We start from the raw sequence: 17,413 nt of genomic DNA on the forward strand, positions 1-17,413 counted from the left end.
CTCAAAATCTTACGTAGCCTTATATATCTGGGCAAACATGATAGGTATAACAACGCTACCTACTAAGATCTAAAAAAATAAAATAAAAAAGTAAATAAAAAAATGGGTAAAATGAGAAATTGGACAAAATTGGGTTAAATGCATAAACGAAAGAGACTAAATTAAGACATTTTAAAAAAAAACTAAATTGAAAATTGCCTAATCATTAAAGATCAAATCGAGAATTACTCCAACATACATACATATAGAGAGAGAATAAATTGTCAATATCTACATATGTTTCCTTCAAGTACACATGCAGTGTACGAGTTTCTTTTTTAATGTACGTTTATAATTACTATTATATAGTAATAAAAAATTTCATAATAAAAAAATGAAATTCGTTTAGAATCCTCGAGTAGTGCGACAAGGCATTAAAAATTATTCGTTGAAGTCACTCCCAACGATTTTCACTAAAGATCAATGGTCTGTTTAAAATTATTCGTCGAAGTCACTCCCAACGATTTTCACAAAGGGTCAATGGTTTGTAATAGACGTGCATGGGAGTCTATAAATTTTATCATATTCAGTTCGATTTATCTCTAAACTTTTGTGGATAAGTAGAACAATTTGGCAGAACTTATTTCAAGGACGAGAGACTCAAACAAGCAAAATATTTGGGTGAAACTGAATTTATCTCAACAATACATATACTTATAAATCACAACCAAGAAACACTATTCCATATAAATTCTTCAAAAACACTAAAGTACAAGTGGGATATTTCAAGATATAAATCATCAGCATAAAGGAAATGCCTTCAACCGAAGAACACTTGGGCAAAGAGACATTCCAATATTCATCAAACCTTAGCAAGTGCAGTCCATCATTAATGTCTTTGCAAACATAGATAAGCACATATTGATTCTCTTATAGGAATATACGGACGTTCGTCATAATAAAACATTTAAGTACTTGTCAAATAACATGTATTTTACATTGTCTTCTAAACATGCAAATTAATGAAGCCGGGCACATGACCTGATGTCTAATGATTTATTGTGAGACATTTCGATTCTCACAACCTCTCTCATGGAGCATTGTGGTGAAATTTACATACGAGAGATCAAGAGTGGGACTGAAATGGGAACGTCCTCACCCATGACTGGCTGGAACAGGTCCAACTCTCCATATCGCTCCAAGACGCGCATTCTGCAGTCCTGAGCAGCCATTAAGCCAGTGGAGTATGCACCATGGACAGATCCAGGATAATCCATACTCGTAGCTTCCCCTGCAAAAAACAAGTTGTCGACAGGGATCCGTAGCATCTCATACAGTTCATGGGGTTTCCCGACTTTATCAAAGCTGTAGGATCCTAATGAATTTATGTCTGTGCCCCAGTGTGACACAAGGTACTGGATCTGCAAAGTTCACGGAAAACTGATTGAGTGCAACGAAATTTTTTATGCTTTATACATCTTTTCATGTCTAGCACTACAAACTTTCATTAATTATTCTATGCTTACAGTCTACTATTCTGCACCAATAATTTATGGAGCTCCAGATCAATAGATTAAAATACCCACCAAATTATATTGAAGAAAAGGAGTTCATGGTACTGTCAGCTCGAATAATAAAGCATACATCCACACTGGGTGGATATTCTAATATGGGGTATAATAGAATTATAGTTGTCACGTAGTCCAGTAATACTGCCGAACACCAACACCCCACACACCACCCAACAGATGAATCGCTCTTGGGAAGTTGGCTAGGAGGTTGTGTGCATTTGACTCTAGGATTTTGCTCGTACCAACTCCAGACCTGTCCTAACTCGTGTCTTATTCATATGTATATATTATCTATTATCATATAAATAACAGGGTAGCTCATAGCAGCATTAATAAAGAAATAGATATGGTGACATTACCGGCTCCGTAGCATTTGGAAGGATTCTTTTGAGTTGCATGAAAGCAAAATTAGCTGCTGACTCATCAGACATTTTCCCAATGTCATGGGCAAGTTGCCCTGCAGGCATATACACAAGAACTGAATGACCAGTAGCCTTGTGCAAATTAAGAAAATAGCTGCAGCTATATGAGGTCTCGGAAACAACTCCCAAAAACTCTACGTTTGGCCAAAAGACCTGCCCAAAATGCAAAGCTATCTTGTTCTCAATCCCAACTCCAAGTTCATTAATCGCTGCCTCCTTCCACTCGGGTAATCTTGGCTCAAATTTGATGCAATTTGATTTTAGAACACCAAGAGGAATAGCAACAACAGCAGCATCTGCTACAAATGTTCTTCCATTTTCTACAGTAACTTTCACTCCGCTATGTCGTCGAACTATTTTGGTCACTCTAAAAGTCATCAGGCAAGTAAGTTTAAACATGAGTTTTCATCAAAGAGGGCTAAATGAAAAGAATAATCATTCGCTTACCTGTGGCCCAAGCGGATGTCAAGATCTCTGGCAAGCGAATTAATCACAGGAAGATAACCCCGGACCATTAGCCCATGCCCACCAGGAAGCAACTCTTCCTACAAAGCAAAACATTACAGCATTTGAAATTCTGGAGCACTAGTAAAGTATTTGAATTGCCATATTCTTCAACTACAGGTTGTGACTATGACATGACAGGAAATTTTATTTTAATGTATAACCCGAAACACCGTTACTGAGATAAACGAGTGAATAACCTTGTCCCATCCTTTAACTGATATTGTATCAATATCAGCAGCAAACCAGCCTTCCATTCTGCATAGGTACCATTGCAACACCTTGTGACCAAGCCCCTCCAACCTGTAATATGGATCAACTCTTTAATGATTTTAGTGGGATAGAGGTAAAAGATGAATTTACGGAGAATTTTTACAAATGTAGTACCTTAAATCTGGTCTCCTATTGAAAACCATTGAGATGGCACGTTTCATAGATATATCCTTGCTGCATTCTCGCCTTACTAGATCTGTCTGCTAACAGTAAAAAAAGAAGATAAGAAATTTAACCAGTTAAACGAAGCTCAGAGAAAAGTCTATCTGAAACTGACCGTAAAATGATCAACATATTGAAGATCCACAAAAAAAAGTACGAATTTTCTGAGACTTTTGAAGTATGAGAAGGAGGAGAATATACATGCCTCTTTCAGAATGCTATCAAATATTTGGCCAACATTTGATACTAATTCTTGAGGTACTTGATTTCCGTCCATATCAAAAAGAGCATAACTGAAAATAGAAAGTCATTAGATACCAAGTTTATGATTTATTTTAATTTTAAAAAGTTTACATCATTTAGAACATCTTCCTTCTTTTTAACTAAAATAAGCGAAGGATCATCGTTGTTTCTTTCAAAGCACAAGAAGTCAAAGAAAAACCTTTCCAAATCATGGTCATACAAAACTGAGTTCTCCCCACTTGTACGGTAGAGTGGTAGTCCCAGTCTAGCAATAACAGATGCCAATGGGTTCTCTTTGCAAACACCATGTAACCTGAAAATGAAAATACAGAAGTTAAAAGGAGAATTGCGAGGAGCATCTAAATTGTTCAACAAAAAAGATAAGATGCGTCTCTCCAAAAGGAACTAAATTACCATGATGCACCCAAGTCAACAGGGAAACCAAATGAATAATCAGTGTGCACCCGACCACCAATTCTATCACGCGATTCCAGCAAGGTAACCTGGAAGCATAGTTTCATCAAGATCAAAATCCTGAATAATGTTTGTCGCACTTAAAATAGAAATATCTAGTAAAAACCTGAAATGAGGCATCATGAAGAGCTCGTGCAGCTGCAATGCCAGCAAAACCAGCACCTATGACGATAACAGATGGCGAGTTTGTAGTCCTCTTCTCGAAGGTTGAATAGCAAAGAGCTACAATCGTTTAATAGCTTAATCATATTCATACTCCAATTCAAAAAGGCTATACGGGTTTCTCATTTCAACAAAATACAAAAGACAGAATTGCAGAACAAGGCAAGGTGATCCCTGTGATATCATCCACCCAATCTTACCCCCTACTTCACAAATGAAATATAAGTCGCTACAACTCCCCTTTTCACTTCAATTTGACAAATTTCATGATTATCTCACGTATAGCGTTCTCACAAATATACGCCAACTTGTCTTCTACATTCCATGAAAAATTTCAAACACGTGAATTTCTCATAATATCTGATTCATTTTTGTTCTTTTTATGCAGTGAATGTGGAAATATGAAAACGAAAGTAATTTGTCTCTTTGAATGGCTTAAAGTTTACACCCCTGTGAACCATTTTAAAAGGTGAAAATGTGGCGACTTTCCGGGAACAGAGATGACATTTATTACCATGGAGTATATTAGAGGCAATCAATCAACTACAATTTTTCTGGAACAACTGTTTAAAAACTTTAAAATAATAGCAAAAACCGTCCTTAATTTGTTACACGTCTCATTTTATACGCACACATATCTTGTATAAAAATACATGCAATCAGTTCCAAAGTAAAACGTATTTAATGTACTGTAGCAGGTCAAGTCAAGAATTCAATTATCCATTAGATGCTGATTCTCTAATTCAAGTGGTCCTTTACAAAATACTCATACAATCTTATTGTTTGATTCTGACTTCCAAGAACACCTGATTCAATAATCTCAGGTTCAAAACAACAGAATAATTTAACATTTTATTTTTCCTTTTTTGCTATTATTGTTCTTATTTCCAACAGGCATCAACTATAACACAATTATAAGATGATGATGATCATAATAATAAAAACAATAATATACAAGAAATTCTCGTCCATAAGAGAATAATTAGATAGAAAAATAGAACTTGATGGCAGTAATCCAGCTCAAAGGAGAAGAAAACTCAAAAACCCCCGAATGAATCTATTAACACTAAAAGAGAATTAAAAAAATTACTTAACAGAAGTAAAGAAAAAAATATCACCTCTGTTCAACTGGCCAATACTCTGTTTCCGTGACTCCATGACTTAAACGAAGATCAGCGACGATCAGTTCAATAACGCAATCAATTGCTCAAATTAAACCCAATAAATCTCGATAACCGATTCGATAATAATCTTAATATCAGAATGAATAATAAAAAGGAATCGATTTTAACGTGACAGATAATGAAGATAGTGAAATTGTTGGAATTTGAAAAAACACCCAGCTTCAGCAACCCGCTCATACGTCTTCTGAACCCAAGCCAATTGATCGATCAACAACGAAAATATGATCGAAAAACTAAATTACGAAACCCAAATCGAAAGGATTTCAGGAATGCAGAAAGAACAATCACTGTTCTGAAGAAAAGAATAGTGGGCAGCGATCAGAATGGCAAACAAATAAAATTACCAAAGAGAGGGAGAGATCTTCCAGGTCTCTTTGGTTAGATATTGGAGCACTTTAGGTATTATTTATAGAGATAGAAAGACGGAAAATTGAAATTGGGGTTTAATATTTTTTATTCATTATTATTATTTTAATTATAATAATAATTTTTAAGAGGAAAACATTCAAAAGCACCGACGCTTTAGATTTTGAACACGTGCCTGAAATGTTGACAGGAGAATCGGGGTGTGTGTATATATATATATATATATATATATTTGGTTCAAGTACTTCTAACTACTAATATAAATAGTCCTATCATATCACTTGTTTTGTATAAGTATNAACGTGATTTTTTGTGAAATGTGAAAAATATATATATTTTTTCAAAAAAAATAAAAAAAAGTTAAATTTTTTTTCCCGGGTACATGACTGTCGGGTACTTGAAAATACCCGATCATTTCGGGTACCCGACATGATCGGGTTGGTGTCAGGTAGTAAAATTTACTACCCAACTTGTCGGGTACCCGAAATTTCGGTTACCTGAAACTGCAAACCCGACCCGCGCCCACCCCTAACTATAAGTAGCTAAAAAATCCTTTACATGAGGTTACTATAGTAATAATATTTAGTATATCTGAATAAAATCACCAATTAAGTTTATTACTGTATATCTTGAGGTAAGAAACAGAATAAGGTTCTACTAAATGTTGCTGAAGGAATCTGTGTGTTGCTGAAGGAATCTGAGTCAGGAACCATAAGTTGCAACTGTGTTATTGAGCTGTGAGGAACAATTTGTAAAACCGGATAAACACAGCCCGATGATATTTTGGACAAAAATATATAAGATTTATTTTATATTACGAAAGCACGATGAGACATAAAGATTTATAATATAAGCTCAAAATCTTACGTAGCCTTATATATCTGGGCAAACATGATAGGTATAACAACGCTACCTACTAAGATCTAAAAAAATAAAATAAAAAAGTAAATAAAAAAATGGGTAAAATGAGAAATTGGACAAAATTGGGTTAAATGCATAAACGAAAGAGACTAAATTAAGACATTTTAAAAAAAAACTAAATTGAAAATTGCCTAATCATTAAAGATCAAATCGAGAATTACTCCAACATACATACATATAGAGAGAGAATAAATTGTCAATATCTACATATGTTTCCTTCAAGTACACATGCAGTGTACGAGTTTCTTTTTTAATGTACGTTTATAATTACTATTATATAGTAATAAAAAATTTCATAATAAAAAAATGAAATTCGTTTAGAATCCTCGAGTAGTGCGACAAGGCATTAAAAATTATTCGTTGAAGTCACTCCCAACGATTTTCACTAAAGATCAATGGTCTGTTTAAAATTATTCGTCGAAGTCACTCCCAACGATTTTCACAAAGGGTCAATGGTTTGTAATAGACGTGCATGGGAGTCTATAAATTTTATCATATTCAGTTCGATTTATCTCTAAACTTTTGTGGATAAGTAGAACAATTTGGCAGAACTTATTTCAAGGACGAGAGACTCAAACAAGCAAAATATTTGGGTGAAACTGAATTTATCTCAACAATACATATACTTATAAATCACAACCAAGAAACACTATTCCATATAAATTCTTCAAAAACACTAAAGTACAAGTGGGATATTTCAAGATATAAATCATCAGCATAAAGGAAATGCCTTCAACCGAAGAACACTTGGGCAAAGAGACATTCCAATATTCATCAAACCTTAGCAAGTGCAGTCCATCATTAATGTCTTTGCAAACATAGATAAGCACATATTGATTCTCTTATAGGAATATACGGACGTTCGTCATAATAAAACATTTAAGTACTTGTCAAATAACATGTATTTTACATTGTCTTCTAAACATGCAAATTAATGAAGCCGGGCACATGACCTGATGTCTAATGATTTATTGTGAGACATTTCGATTCTCACAACCTCTCTCATGGAGCATTGTGGTGAAATTTACATACGAGAGATCAAGAGTGGGACTGAAATGGGAACGTCCTCACCCATGACTGGCTGGAACAGGTCCAACTCTCCATATCGCTCCAAGACGCGCATTCTGCAGTCCTGAGCAGCCATTAAGCCAGTGGAGTATGCACCATGGACAGATCCAGGATAATCCATACTCGTAGCTTCCCCTGCAAAAAACAAGTTGTCGACAGGGATCCGTAGCATCTCATACAGTTCATGGGGTTTCCCGACTTTATCAAAGCTGTAGGATCCTAATGAATTTATGTCTGTGCCCCAGTGTGACACAAGGTACTGGATCTGCAAAGTTCACGGAAAACTGATTGAGTGCAACGAAATTTTTTATGCTTTATACATCTTTTCATGTCTAGCACTACAAACTTTCATTAATTATTCTATGCTTACAGTCTACTATTCTGCACCAATAATTTATGGAGCTCCAGATCAATAGATTAAAATACCCACCAAATTATATTGAAGAAAAGGAGTTCATGGTACTGTCAGCTCGAATAATAAAGCATACATCCACACTGGGTGGATATTCTAATATGGGGTATAATAGAATTATAGTTGTCACGTAGTCCAGTAATACTGCCGAACACCAACACCCCACACACCACCCAACAGATGAATCGCTCTTGGGAAGTTGGCTAGGAGGTTGTGTGCATTTGACTCTAGGATTTTGCTCGTACCAACTCCAGACCTGTCCTAACTCGTGTCTTATTCATATGTATATATTATCTATTATCATATAAATAACAGGGTAGCTCATAGCAGCATTAATAAAGAAATAGATATGGTGACATTACCGGCTCCGTAGCATTTGGAAGGATTCTTTTGAGTTGCATGAAAGCAAAATTAGCTGCTGACTCATCAGACATTTTCCCAATGTCATGGGCAAGTTGCCCTGCAGGCATATACACAAGAACTGAATGACCAGTAGCCTTGTGCAAATTAAGAAAATAGCTGCAGCTATATGAGGTCTCGGAAACAACTCCCAAAAACTCTACGTTTGGCCAAAAGACCTGCCCAAAATGCAAAGCTATCTTGTTCTCAATCCCAACTCCAAGTTCATTAATCGCTGCCTCCTTCCACTCGGGTAATCTTGGCTCAAATTTGATGCAATTTGATTTTAGAACACCAAGAGGAATAGCAACAACAGCAGCATCTGCTACAAATGTTCTTCCATTTTCTACAGTAACTTTCACTCCGCTATGTCGTCGAACTATTTTGGTCACTCTAAAAGTCATCAGGCAAGTAAGTTTAAACATGAGTTTTCATCAAAGAGGGCTAAATGAAAAGAATAATCATTCGCTTACCTGTGGCCCAAGCGGATGTCAAGATCTCTGGCAAGCGAATTAATCACAGGAAGATAACCCCGGACCATTAGCCCATGCCCACCAGGAAGCAACTCTTCCTACAAAGCAAAACATTACAGCATTTGAAATTCTGGAGCACTAGTAAAGTATTTGAATTGCCATATTCTTCAACTACAGGTTGTGACTATGACATGACAGGAAATTTTATTTTAATGTATAACCCGAAACACCGTTACTGAGATAAACGAGTGAATAACCTTGTCCCATCCTTTAACTGATATTGTATCAATATCAGCAGCAAACCAGCCTTCCATTCTGCATAGGTACCATTGCAACACCTTGTGACCAAGCCCCTCCAACCTGTAATATGGATCAACTCTTTAATGATTTTAGTGGGATAGAGGTAAAAGATGAATTTACGGAGAATTTTTACAAATGTAGTACCTTAAATCTGGTCTCCTATTGAAAACCATTGAGATGGCACGTTTCATAGATATATCCTTGCTGCATTCTCGCCTTACTAGATCTGTCTGCTAACAGTAAAAAAAGAAGATAAGAAATTTAACCAGTTAAACGAAGCTCAGAGAAAAGTCTATCTGAAACTGACCGTAAAATGATCAACATATTGAAGATCCACAAAAAAAAGTACGAATTTTCTGAGACTTTTGAAGTATGAGAAGGAGGAGAATATACATGCCTCTTTCAGAATGCTATCAAATATTTGGCCAACATTTGATACTAATTCTTGAGGTACTTGATTTCCGTCCATATCAAAAAGAGCATAACTGAAAATAGAAAGTCATTAGATACCAAGTTTATGATTTATTTTAATTTTAAAAAGTTTACATCATTTAGAACATCTTCCTTCTTTTTAACTAAAATAAGCGAAGGATCATCGTTGTTTCTTTCAAAGCACAAGAAGTCAAAGAAAAACCTTTCCAAATCATGGTCATACAAAACTGAGTTCTCCCCACTTGTACGGTAGAGTGGTAGTCCCAGTCTAGCAATAACAGATGCCAATGGGTTCTCTTTGCAAACACCATGTAACCTGAAAATGAAAATACAGAAGTTAAAAGGAGAATTGCGAGGAGCATCTAAATTGTTCAACAAAAAAGATAAGATGCGTCTCTCCAAAAGGAACTAAATTACCATGATGCACCCAAGTCAACAGGGAAACCAAATGAATAATCAGTGTGCACCCGACCACCAATTCTATCACGCGATTCCAGCAAGGTAACCTGGAAGCATAGTTTCATCAAGATCAAAATCCTGAATAATGTTTGTCGCACTTAAAATAGAAATATCTAGTAAAAACCTGAAATGAGGCATCATGAAGAGCTCGTGCAGCTGCAATGCCAGCAAAACCAGCACCTATGACGATAACAGATGGCGAGTTTGTAGTCCTCTTCTCGAAGGTTGAATAGCAAAGAGCTACAATCGTTTAATAGCTTAATCATATTCATACTCCAATTCAAAAAGGCTATACGGGTTTCTCATTTCAACAAAATACAAAAGACAGAATTGCAGAACAAGGCAAGGTGATCCCTGTGATATCATCCACCCAATCTTACCCCCTACTTCACAAATGAAATATAAGTCGCTACAACTCCCCTTTTCACTTCAATTTGACAAATTTCATGATTATCTCACGTATAGCGTTCTCACAAATATACGCCAACTTGTCTTCTACATTCCATGAAAAATTTCAAACACGTGAATTTCTCATAATATCTGATTCATTTTTGTTCTTTTTATGCAGTGAATGTGGAAATATGAAAACGAAAGTAATTTGTCTCTTTGAATGGCTTAAAGTTTACACCCCTGTGAACCATTTTAAAAGGTGAAAATGTGGCGACTTTCCGGGAACAGAGATGACATTTATTACCATGGAGTATATTAGAGGCAATCAATCAACTACAATTTTTCTGGAACAACTGTTTAAAAACTTTAAAATAATAGCAAAAACCGTCCTTAATTTGTTACACGTCTCATTTTATACGCACACATATCTTGTATAAAAATACATGCAATCAGTTCCAAAGTAAAACGTATTTAATGTACTGTAGCAGGTCAAGTCAAGAATTCAATTATCCATTAGATGCTGATTCTCTAATTCAAGTGGTCCTTTACAAATTACTCATACAATCTTATTGTTTGATTCTGACTTCCAAGAACACCTGATTCAATAATCTCAGGTTCAAAACAACAGAATAATTTAACATTTTATTTTTCCTTTTTTGCTATTATTGTTCTTATTTCCAACAGGCATCAACTATAACACAATTATAAGATGATGATGATCATAATAATAAAAACAATAATATACAAGAAATTCTCGTCCATAAGAGAATAATTAGATAGAAAAATAGAACTTGATGGCAGTAATCCAGCTCAAAGGAGAAGAAAACTCAAAAACCCCCGAATGAATCTATTAACACTAAAAGAGAATTAAAAAAATTACTTAACAGAAGTAAAGAAAAAAATATCACCTCTGTTCAACTGGCCAATACTCTGTTTCCGTGACTCCATGACTTAAACGAAGATCAGCGACGATCAGTTCAATAACGCAATCAATTGCTCAAATTAAACCCAATAAATCTCGATAACCGATTCGATAATAATCTTAATATCAGAATGAATAATAAAAAGGAATCGATTTTAACGTGACAGATAATGAAGATAGTGAAATTGTTGGAATTTGAAAAAACACCCAGCTTCAGCAACCCGCTCATACGTCTTCTGAACCCAAGCCAATTGATCGATCAACAACGAAAATATGATCGAAAAACTAAATTACGAAACCCAAATCGAAAGGATTTCAGGAATGCAGAAAGAACAATCACTGTTCTGAAGAAAAGAATAGTGGGCAGCGATCAGAATGGCAAACAAATAAAATTACCAAAGAGAGGGAGAGATCTTCCAGGTCTCTTTGGTTAGATATTGGAGCACTTTAGGTATTATTTATAGAGATAGAAAGACGGAAAATTGAAATTGGGGTTTAATATTTTTTATTCATTATTATTATTTTAATTATAATAATAATTTTTAAGAGGAAAACATTCAAAAGCACCGACGCTTTAGATTTTGAACACGTGCCTGAAATGTTGACAGGAGAATCGGGGTGTGTGTATATATATATATATATATATATATTTGGTTCAAGTACTTCTAACTACTAATATAAATAGTCCTATCATATCACTTGTTTTGTATAAGTATTATTTATCTCGATCAATCAAATTATTAATTATTTATTTCACATCAATCAAATTCGTAATAATTTATCTCACATCAATCAAATCAATAATATAAAATTACGATATTACCCTTAATAAATAATATTATTAATATTCTATTAATATTTTCAACAAGGACAAAATGGTAATATCATATTATCTCAAATTTAATCAATCAAATCAATTAAATCAAACACTATAGTAACTATCATTTTCTATTTATTTTATTATTTATCCTCATACTATATATCTCATACCATGAACCAAACGGTATCATAGTGTCTATATTGTCATGCGTTTCAATCCAAAATTTTATAAATCCAAAATTTACCACTGATTTCTATTTTTATTTTCTATTTCCTTTTTCTTTTTTCTTCTATTTCATTATGTAAGGTCTAGATATTCGAATAACGTAACTTGACTGCATGCAAATATGAGGTTTTATTAAAATGTTTATTTAATTGTTCGAAATGCACCAACTACCTGATTATGGCATGATTATATGTTTTTATTTCATGACTTACTAGATTTCATTTATTTGGGCTTTTAGCAATATTTTACGCTCGAATGAGGAACGGAAACCGGGGACAGTTAAGAAAAATGCTTTATTAAATAATTGTTTTTATTTATTTAAAATATGATGTATTTAATATGAATTTTCGAAAATGAGCATTTTTCAGATATTTTTACGCGTAGAGCCATATTTTAAACTGGTAGATGCTTTTTAGCAAAGTATATGACTTTTTGAGAGTTCGAGTAATATTTTAAAAAATGTACCTAAACGAAATATTTTACGTACGTATCATTAGGCCTAATGGGTTTGTTTTAATGGGCTTTTGGACCTAGATCACTACACCTTAATATTTTAAAACATATGCCCAATAGTTACACATTTTAGTATTTTAAAAACACTCCAAACCCTAGCCCCTTCTCATACCCTCTCGGCCGCATCCCTGTCAAGAACAGCAGCAGCTTTTGTGCATTTTGCAAGGAAATTTCGGTAGGAGCTTTGTCTCGTCCCTCTGGTATTCGTCCATCGCTCCGTTAATTGAAATTTTCAAACATTTCAACACCAAGGCATACCCTATACCTCCTCTTTCTCATCGATCACATCATGCAATGTATATTGAACGGTTTTCATGATAATTAATAGATCTACCATTATGCATAGGATTTATATGGTTTTTACATGAAAAATACATTGTTCTTTGCCTTACTTCTCACGTTCTTGACATGGTTTAAGGGGCTGCCACGTTTCGGTGTATAAGGGACAATTTACAGAAGGTTTAGAGGAGTTCAAAGTGTGATACCATAGCTGGATCGAGGATGTGTAGGGGCTGATTGTGTTCTCTTGTTTTGGTGCTTATGATGGCTCGATCGGATGAAGGCTGTGGGCAGCGTGCATGGACTCGGTCTGGGCCATAGTTTATGAAACGTCTGCTCATTTTAAAATTTTACTGAACATTTTTTTTAAATGCTAACGCGGAAAATACACAAGCTCAACAATATTTAAATAAGTTGAACAAGCTTTTAAAAGGTAATCCAACCTCTGAATAAAAATAACCGCACTTAGTTAAATCGTAAAATGAAATCAACAACGTAAACCAAGATTCAAAACATTTAACCATATTTTTTAAAACCATGTCTTGTAAACATAATATGCGGAAGAACGCAAGGTCCTCGGGTTATCCAGTGCACCCCCAGCTCACCTACTCAACCTTCGACACCTCCAGTCTCCTCATGGATATGATCACCTGCATCATCCACATCTTGTGAGTCTAAAGACTCAACACACCTGTAACGTTAATAGCAAATACATATATATAGCACAGAGCGGTGAAAAATACTGTAATCAACATACCTTGCTTGAACTTAAAAGTATAACGTAAACGTGTCATATAAAATCATAACGTGTCAAAACATGTCTCAAAATATCATCATATACGTATACATTTTCTTTTAATTGAATTCAGTTCATTAGTTGTGACTTTTGTAACAGCTCTATCATATCAGTTCTATTCGATGGATCCATCTATAAACCGCGGTACCCGGCAGCGGGGACATCAGCGACAACATTACCCGTCCACTGAGCCTTGATCTCAGCTCATAATATTTCATATAATCGTGTTAGTCACAACCAACTCTCATCCTTCAAAACGTGTCATCATGTTCACCACTTAATAAAAATATGCATATACGTAATTTTTCCTTGAAACCAAGCATGCACTGTATTTTTCTTATTTACATAAAAATCATAATCATGATGCATAAACATTTAAAAGCATGATAAATTTGTGCTTGGGGCACTGCCAGGACTAAAATCTCACCCTGGGTACAAAATGACCATTTTGCCCTTGGAAACTCAAAATGATCATTTTACCCTTGGACCTCAAAATTTCTAACCAAATCTTACCAAACTCCTTAAAACATCCAAAAACATAATTAAAAGTATTTATTAGACGTAAATTCGACCCCGTTTCAAAACTTAATCGATTCGTTTTAAAACTTGGACCGGAGTCCCGGTGTTAACCCGAATCGAACCGAAACTTAACAAAATTTTTCCTAACTCGAACCATGACTCAAACCTCCATGCCCAGCCTCTAACCAACTTATTTCAGACCACTTAGAACCTAGAAACAAGAGCCAAAGGTTGCTGGAATTCTCCAGCATATGCACACAAATTTTCACAGCTTGAGCGACTTTACGATAAAAATCATATCTCCCTCGTTTCTTATCAGAAAATTTGCTATCGAATCAAAGATAACAGAGAGTGCTAAAATTCATATGTTGAACACATTTCCAGAAAACCTACTTATAAGTCGCATAATTTGAAATAACGGAGGGTGACAGGTTTTGTGACATGGAAATTTCACCCAAAGACTCAAGATATCGATCGGCCCTCTCCTAAAACCCACAAAGCTTCGACTCCAGCCTTTTGACACCATCATTTTCAAAGTGAACAGCCCCTTGATAACAAAACTCGGTAGCCCCCTTGCACAAAATCAAGAAACGTGAGTTTGTAACAAAAGGAAGCACTTTTCATGTCAAAACTTTGCACAAATGAAACTACATAATAGATTAAGGGATTCCTCAAGCAAGTACATATATATCAGAATATAATTGGTGTAAATGACGAGAAAAAGAGATACATGGCGTGTCTTGATGATTATATGCTCACAAACTAGAAGAAATACGCGTCGGGGAGGCATCAGAGGAGCGGGGAATTATATTTTCTTGAAGCTAAGGGGAAAACCGAGACTTGGATGCTGAAATGCTTTGAAAAGATGCTGCAAGGAGGGGGAGGGGATGGCTGCTGATGGTTAGGGGTGTTTAGGGTTTGTAAAACTAGGTTTAGGTTAATATAATAACACCTTAATGGGCCCTAATTAAAAATTAAGTGGTTTAAAAGAGTTTTGAGCCCATTAGGCATTAAAATCAATCCATCAAGCCCAAAAACACTACCGAAAATTATTTTGTTTTGGTAATTTTTTGAAAATATCACCCGAGCCCTCAAAAAGTTCACCGACTCGCTAAAATTCTCGTACCAGTTAAAAATATAACCCGACGAGTAAAAATACCCAACCAAGGCCCATAATCAAAAATCATACTTAAAAAACCTCATATTAAATAATTAAAAATAATTATTCAATAAAAATATTTTTCCTGAATATCACCGGTCTCCGTTCTTCGTTCGAGCGCGAAATGCAACTTAAAATCCTAATGCATGAAACTTTAAATAAACCATGAATTAAAGCACAAAATCATGAAATAAACATGAATTTAATGCATTAAAACAATTTAATAAAATACAAAAGAAATTTAATAACTTGCATGCATGTGATTTATGTGGACCTTCAAATTTTCGTGACGTTACAATCTATCCCCCTTAAATTGAATTTCGTCCCCGAAATTCGCTTATCCTCGATAACCAAAAGTTTAGAATCTTAATTCTAGTATCCCAATAGTCCACGCTTCTATTGCGATACTCTGATAAAATAAGTGTTAAGCTGTTCTTATGTCTCATCAATCCTAACTAAATTTCTTACCAAAATTCCTCTTCTGTGAATCGTAACTTAAAACGACTTAGGATGACTTAGTTCTATTCTGCTATGACCTCGAATTTCGAATTTTCTCACAATTCTCAATCCTAGTAATGGCAGTCCAAACTTCTCGCACTTTATTTTTCTTATACTATACCTAAGCTGTTCACAAACCTATTACATTATCATGTATGCATTTCGACTTAAGAGATCTTAGCACCAAATATTACTAATCGACTTCCATCCTCGGTAATACACTTAAAAGTTAAACTTTATCTCGACCCCATAATAATATTAGCCTATAATCCTTGAATCGAATCTTTACGGCACCAAATTAACGTAACTTAGCAATTTACAAGTTCATCTAAAATATCAAATTGTTTCAAATCTTAAATTCGAGTAGTGTTAATCCATAGAACCCAAAATATACAATATCGATTTTCTACCTATATTATTACACAATTATAGCACCAATTACATGCTTAAATTATTTTATTCCCAATTAAAGTATAGTTGAGGCTTAGGACCCTTGAACTTTCTTCCTTGAAACAAATATCGCATTCTTACGTATTCTTAATTTTAATTAATTCTAGCGTATAAAACTTAATAAGTTCTCCCCTGTTAATGATGGACTAACTCTAATAAATAAACTTCACTTATAACCCATAGAGTTCTAGAATCCCCATATCAAGATTTTAGCTTTCTTATTGATTAAAAATCTTAATATTCGTTCAATGGTAACCTATGTTGAATACAACTAACTCTTTTTTATTTTTATTTCACCCAAAATTTCCGTATAAACATTTATCTCATAAATTTGAAATTGAAGGTTGCTCAACCCAAGTAGTAATAGATAGTATAACTCCAACACACAAATCCGTTTAGTCTCAAGTTTCTTGATTACTTTCAAAAATTCCTCAAAATAAGGTTTCTACCTCAATTTTTACGTGCGTCTATCAAGGAACCTAACCATCAGTCATACCCAACCTTCTAGAAAAATTTTAACCCTAGCAAAGACACAATTTCAACTTTTAGGATCATGATTAAAACTTATGCTACATCAAACCTTAATCTCCCAAAAATAAGTTAACTTACTGTGTAATCTTATAACTTAACTAATTGATCAACTTTATCTTAAATTGTTATCACTCTAAATTCTTAATTTGCCACAGCATTATCTCACTAATACTTAAATTTTCAAGTCCAATATTGATTCATCCTACAATGCCCTTGATTATCATTCTTTATAACATTATAACTCAGATGTTTTGTAAGGTTCAAAATTAAGAAGACGTAATCCAACTGCATGCGAATCTAGGAAACATGAAAATGACCAATTAATTGATTTTAATTGCTAATCGATTATGTGACATACATGCTTATATGTTAAATAAGATTTTATTATCATCATGCATAAAACTGTATTTTAAGGATTATTCAAGTGACGATCGAGGAACGGGGACCGAGGGCTGAAAAACGTAAAATATTTTTATTAAATAATTGTTTTTAATTATTTAAAATATG

The 17,413-nt window shown here is 34.4% G+C and overlaps 2 protein-coding genes across 4 annotated transcripts; both read right to left on the minus strand.

The window, feature by feature from the left end:
- Positions 1–885: 885 nt before the first annotated feature.
- On the minus strand, positions 886–5,388 carry LOC140988053 (polyamine oxidase 2-like). Of its 2 annotated transcripts, none has more exons than XM_073456909.1 (10): positions 4,909–5,388; positions 3,735–3,850; positions 3,569–3,657; positions 3,354–3,467; positions 3,117–3,204; positions 2,864–2,949; positions 2,677–2,779; positions 2,420–2,517; positions 1,910–2,339; positions 886–1,400 (listed from the first exon to the last, which is right to left on the minus strand). In XM_073456909.1, exons 1-10 carry the CDS (start codon positions 4,946–4,948, stop codon positions 1,092–1,094), a joined length of 1,473 nt encoding a protein of 490 aa, XP_073313010.1. In that variant the 5' UTR covers positions 4,949–5,388; the 3' UTR covers positions 886–1,091. The 2 variants fall into 2 exon arrangements, with proteins under 2 accessions (XP_073313010.1, XP_073313009.1); XM_073456908.1 differs by having other exon boundaries at positions 2,864–2,945; positions 3,113–3,204.
- Positions 5,389–7,079: 1,691 nt separating this feature from the next.
- On the minus strand, positions 7,080–11,583 carry LOC140988032 (polyamine oxidase 2-like). 2 transcript variants are annotated; one of them, XM_073456880.1, is made up of 10 exons: positions 11,103–11,583; positions 9,929–10,044; positions 9,763–9,851; positions 9,548–9,661; positions 9,311–9,398; positions 9,058–9,143; positions 8,871–8,973; positions 8,614–8,711; positions 8,104–8,533; positions 7,080–7,594 (listed from the first exon to the last, which is right to left on the minus strand). In XM_073456880.1, the coding sequence occupies exons 1-10, from the start codon at positions 11,140–11,142 to the stop codon at positions 7,286–7,288; spliced, it is 1,473 nt and encodes a 490-aa protein (XP_073312981.1). In that variant the 5' UTR covers positions 11,143–11,583; the 3' UTR covers positions 7,080–7,285. The 2 variants fall into 2 exon arrangements, with proteins under 2 accessions (XP_073312981.1, XP_073312980.1); XM_073456879.1 differs by having other exon boundaries at positions 9,058–9,139; positions 9,307–9,398.
- Between the last annotated feature and the right edge of the window lie 5,830 nt (positions 11,584–17,413).

The sequence above is a fragment of the Primulina huaijiensis genome, chromosome 11 (assembly GCF_012295235.1).
Source record: "Primulina huaijiensis isolate GDHJ02 chromosome 11, ASM1229523v2, whole genome shotgun sequence".
In the NCBI taxonomy this organism is placed as follows: Eukaryota; Viridiplantae; Streptophyta; class Magnoliopsida; order Lamiales; family Gesneriaceae; genus Primulina; species Primulina huaijiensis.

Excerpts from the sequence above, each read along its gene's own strand:
- LOC140988032 (XM_073456880.1), bottom strand. The coding sequence starts at position 11,142 with ATGGAGTCACGGAAACAGAGTATTGGCCAGTTGAACAGAG. Across the intron at positions 10,045-11,102 it reads TATTGGCCAGTTGAACAGAG|CTCTTTGCTATTCAACCTTC; the intron begins GTGATATTTTTT and ends AAACGATTGTAG. Across the intron at positions 8,974-9,057 it reads AATAGGAGACCAGATTTAAG|GTTGGAGGGGCTTGGTCACA; the intron begins GTACTACATTTG and ends TCCATATTACAG.
- LOC140988053 (XM_073456909.1), bottom strand. The coding sequence starts at position 4,948 with ATGGAGTCACGGAAACAGAGTATTGGCCAGTTGAACAGAG. Across the intron at positions 3,851-4,908 it reads TATTGGCCAGTTGAACAGAG|CTCTTTGCTATTCAACCTTC; the intron begins GTGATATTTTTT and ends AAACGATTGTAG. Across the intron at positions 2,518-2,676 it reads CAGTTAAAGGATGGGACAAG|GAAGAGTTGCTTCCTGGTGG; the intron begins GTTATTCACTCG and ends TTTGCTTTGTAG.